Source organism: Penaeus vannamei, chromosome 12 (assembly GCF_042767895.1).
Source record: "Penaeus vannamei isolate JL-2024 chromosome 12, ASM4276789v1, whole genome shotgun sequence".
NCBI lineage: Eukaryota > Metazoa > Arthropoda > Malacostraca > Decapoda > Penaeidae > Penaeus > Penaeus vannamei.
This window is the reverse complement of record NC_091560.1, coordinates 16,061,612-16,066,611: the sequence shown is the minus strand read 5'-3', so window position 1 is coordinate 16,066,611 and position 5,000 is coordinate 16,061,612. Positions and strand designations below refer to the sequence as shown.

General features: G+C 40.1%; 1 protein-coding gene across 1 annotated transcript in view; it reads left to right on the top strand.

The window, feature by feature from the left end:
- The window catches only part of Vamp7 (Vesicle-associated membrane protein 7), a 13,787-nt gene extending 11,143 nt beyond the window's left edge, over positions 1 to 2,644 (top strand). The window contains exon 7 of the mRNA XM_027367569.2: positions 838 to 2,644. Coding sequence (XP_027223370.1) covers positions 838 to 903 — 66 coding nt within the window. The 3' untranslated portion in view covers positions 904 to 2,644. The remainder of the gene's footprint in view (positions 1 to 837) is intronic.
- The last annotated feature ends 2,356 nt before the right edge of the window (positions 2,645 to 5,000 follow it).

The window sequence follows — 5,000 nt, the reverse complement described above, 5'->3', positions numbered from 1 at the left end:
AGGGAGAGGGAGAGGGAGAGGGAAGGATAGGGAGAGAGAAGGAGAGGGAGAGAGAAAGAGAGGGGGAGGGAAGGAGAGGAAGAGAGAAAGGGAGAAGGAGGGGGATGAGAGGGAGAAAGAGAAGGATAGGGAGGGAGAGGGAGATGGAGGAGGATGGAGATGGAGGAGGATGGAGATGGAGGAGGATGGAGATGGAGGAGGATGGAGATGGAGGAGGATGGAGATGGAGGAGGATGGGGATGGAGGAGGATGGAGATGGAGGAGGATGGAGATGGAGGAGGATGGAGATGGAGGAGGGTGGAGATGGAGGAGGATGGAGAGAGAGAGAGAGAGAGAGAGAGAGAGAGAGAGAGAGAGAGAGAGAGAGAGAGAGGAGGGTGAAGGAGAGGGTGAGAGAGGAGGAGGGTGAAGGAGAGGGAGAGAGAGAAGGAGGGTTAATGAGAGAGGGAGGGTGAAGGAGAGGGTGAGAGAGGAGGAGGGTGAAGGAGAGGGAGAGAGAGAAGGAGGGTGAAGGAGAGGGAGAGAGAGAAGGAGGGTGAGGGAGAGGGAGAGAGAGAAGGAGTGTGAGGGAGAGGTAGAGGGAGATAGAGGGTGAGGGTGAGGGCGAGGGAGATAAAGGGTGAGGGTGAAGGAGATAGAGGGTGAAGGTGAGGGTGAGGGAGATAGAGGGTGAGAGAGAGAGAGAAGAGAGTGAGAGAGAGTGTGTTGATATATATTGTAAGCTTATTTTTTAAGATAATTTCAAAATACAAACAATAGCAATCTTAAAAGTTTCATATGAAACAATCAACAAGTTAGATGCAAACTTACCAAAATTTTCTATTTTTTTCTTTGCAGGCAAGCATCTATATAATCGGAGCTATGATCTGCGGTCTAGCATGGCAAAACTGCCCTGGACAGTAGAACAAAGTGTATAGAACGGCAAAGGTGTCGAAGTCACCAATTCCGCTGTTTTCACCATAAATATTGTCTCAAAACTTCTGTGTGGGAACACTACCCTATATTTAATAACATGCAGAAACCTTCACTTAAGTTTTTTGATATTTATAAAATGAACTTGTAATTCTCCATGTGAGAGGGTCTATCTACTACACCTACATAGAGTAATAACCATGCTCTTATTAACACACACACACACATGCGTTTTTATCTTGGCTGTCTTGATTATCCTTTTTATAACAGTAATGCCAATATTTTTCATACATGTCATGATCACTTTAATGTAGGATTTTTTTCTGAGGTATGATATAAAGTATATATTGAAGTCATATTTATACTCTTTAGGATATATTGTAAATTTATCCAGTATTATAGATTTTCATAGTTTTACTTAGATAGGATTCTTCATTCTTCTTGTTTGACCAAGCCCCAACTCTTGCACTAGCAAGATCTGTAGCTAGTAGAGTTTATAGTGTGTGCTTAGGGTATATATGTCTATACTGGTATGTGAGTGTACAGAGAGAATCTCAGAAGATGAGGGATCTTTATAGAAGGTGACCCTGATGTGCTCCATCAGACAAGTATGGATGTATGGATATCTGTTTGTTCATGTACTTCTCCTAGAATGCTGTTTGAGTGGCAACTGCAGTTCATTGATTACCTCTGGCTACATTGTTTTGATTAGGACGATTGTTAATACCACGGTTGCTAGAATGAATTTCTTGTGTGAATACTGTTGTCCAAGTTTGGGACAAAAAGATAGATACAACATATATAATATTACAAAAGTAAAATGTATACTATGTCCAGAAGAATAATTTGTATATGTTTTTTTTATGTGATCACAGCTATTGTAAATGTAAGTTTGAAAGGTTTCATAAATCTGGAAAAGATTTTGGTGTGCTGATTCATCAAGATATTTTCTGTTGGAAAATATATGTTGACTACATTTTAAAAACATTTAAGTGATTAGAATACATTTTCATTGTGCTGTGCATGCTTATATACTGCATTATCATATATATTTTTTTAAGTTATATTTTCTGTGATAGTGTCCATAACAGTTAACCTAGGATTTTACAATAAGCTTTACATATTGGATTTGAAAATAAACTTTACATTGAGTATATGATCACTTTAAATTTTTTTCTAATTCGCTTTTTTCTGTATCTGTGTCTGAAATTCTTTGTGTTTAATTTTCTATCAATATCACATTAGAAAATCTGAGCAACCACATTCAATCTCATAGATGCTGCAATAAGATTAATTTGTGTCTTATTGATTGAAAAGAATTCTTCCAGCAATTTTATAAATTAAGCATAACATTAAGAGAACCAAGTTATGAATTGCTGAATCTATACAACATGTGAAAGTAACCAGTAACTGAAATTCAGGAGCTCCAGATATGTCAAAAGATGATGTCAAGCACCGTCTGTCGAATGCTTCCCTTTTCATGCTTGTGTAATTTTACAGAATCCAGAAGCTGATTCCTAAAAGTGCCTTATTAAGATACATTGCAATTTATTCCAATAAGGATAGCTTATATACGCATTGAATTTAGTACGGATTATATAGTATATGCATTTCAGCACGATTCTTCCTCTACAATTTTCTTTTTTTCACCATGTACTTTGTGATATCTTTGGTCATGACATTGTGTGTATGCTGTAATTTTTTGTGTATATATAAGAATTTCTTGATTAAATGTGCTTCTTTATTCATCCTACTTACGTAATTTCTATTTATTTATTATCCAACATAGTTTACACACACTCACTCACTCACTCACTCACTCACTCACTCACTCACTCACTCACTCACTCACTCACTCACTCACTCACTCACACACACACTCACTCACTCTCACTCTCACTCTCTCACTCTCTCACTCTCTCTCTCTCTCTCTCTCTCTCTCTCTCTCTCTCTCTCTCTCTCTCTCTCTCTCTCTCTCTCTCTCTCTCTCTCTCTCTCTCTCTCTCTCTCACATACACATAAAGATAAACATATGTATATGTGTGTGTTTGTGTCTATTAGTGTCATATCTTTATACACAGCTGCTACAAGCACAAACCCACTGTTCTATACCCTCGGTTTCGCATACACAGGCAACCAGCATCGTGGACTTCATCGTAAATATAACGAACCACACTTATTGATTGCGGGATGTCTACACTTGTCAAGAAAGATTGAGCTGAATATCGGTCTCGGTTCTTGCCCCCCATAGTCCGTTCTCTCGAGGCACAAGCCAGGCCGTGACCCCCAATCCTAGCCTGGCCCTGTTGAGCCCAAGTCGGTACTAACACACTAGTGACTTTTATCTTGCTATATCTTTTGGGAAAGGGATTGGGATGTTCTTTTTTTTGCCACACTATATCATATATAAATATGTACTTCTGTTTGTTTGTTTGAATACTAAATTGTTATTGCATATGATTACAGTTTACAGTATGTTGCAGATGTGAATGATAAAGCTAATATTACTAATAGGACAAGCCACACATAAAACTGCTGCATTATAATCTTAGCAAATGTTACAGAAATGGGCACATTAGATATACTTTCCATATTCCACACAATCATGATAGATGATAATGCAGCAGTTTCTTAACTACTGCATTATCATTTATCACAATAATGATAATCAATTTGTTATTGTCGTAATGTGTTACAGAAATGGAAACATGAATTCTAGGACCAAGAGCAAGAAGGGCCAAAAAATGCCTTTGGATGTTTGCTTCTTCAATTGAAATTCAGCAAATAATGATTTGTTTGACTCACTTCCACAATCTTGGAGCCGAAGGAAGAAATGCCCAGCGCTATATTCTCGAAGACGGCTGGACCGCCCCTGACACCTTGGGATATACAAGGCAGAAGGGAGAAAGAGACAGATAGGGAAGATTACTTACCCTCACGGGTCGCTCCAAAGGACCAGCATATCCATATCCATGGAATAGTGGAATTCATGTCGATCAAATAAAAAAAAATAGAGCACACGAATATGCTGAAAGCCGTTTCGCTTTATTGCTTCTTCCGGGGACACAAGATAGGAGATACATAGTGTGTGTATAAATATGTACTCAAGCGGTCAGGTCACGTCGGTAAAAAGGCGTGCGACGACCTTAACTAGTTCGTGGCTCCCCGTTGCAGTGATGAAGCTGTTGGTTTCAATGGATGAATGTTGCTTCTACATCTTTCTTTGTAGTGGGGGCAGGCCTTGTGTTATGATAGAGGTCCGGGACCACTCGGGGAGTGACGGAGACGACGGAGACGCTCCTCAGAACGCCGGAGAGAGCTGCGTTGTTGATCGAATCCTTGTCCCTGGAGTCCTCTTCCTGCATCACCTATGTAAACGTTGCGTTCTGTTCATGTCCTTTTCGGCCTTGCGTCGTAGGGTCGAGAGGGTAAAGGAGACGTTTGAAGGTGTTACTGACGTGTTGCATTTCCTCCTCCAGGAACTCCGGGCTGCAGATCTTACCTAAGAATCCAATGATCACTCCTTCTTTGGTCCTTTTCTTGCGGGCAGAGAAATGTATAAAATCATCTTTATTTGCGGGTTTCCTTTGAGAACACCGGGTCATTAGGTCTCCTATGTTCATCTCTCATCCGTGGTGATCTCTATGGAGAGGTATACTGCATTTAGTCTATGAAGGAGATTCTGCAGGTTCGTCCTCGTCGGCAATACAGCGAGCTTGATGTTCACACAGCGAAGCCAGACCACGCTGTTCCCCACAATGTTCCGGTATGTCACTCTCGAGGGATTCCATGAACAGCTGATTCCATGAACATGAGGTGAGACCATTGCGAGTCCTTAAATCTGTTCATATGCACGTCCCCGGAAATCGGACAGGCTAAACTCCACGCAGAGACGGATCCATCGGTAGTGCTAGTCCCTCCTCGTCCATTCCCGCCAGCGTTCGTTATCATTATCACTATTATTATCATTACTATTATAAACACTATTATTATCGTTATTAATATTATGATTATTATTACCACCAGTATTATGAATATCATTATTATTATTATTATTATTATTATTATCATTGTTATTGTTATTATCA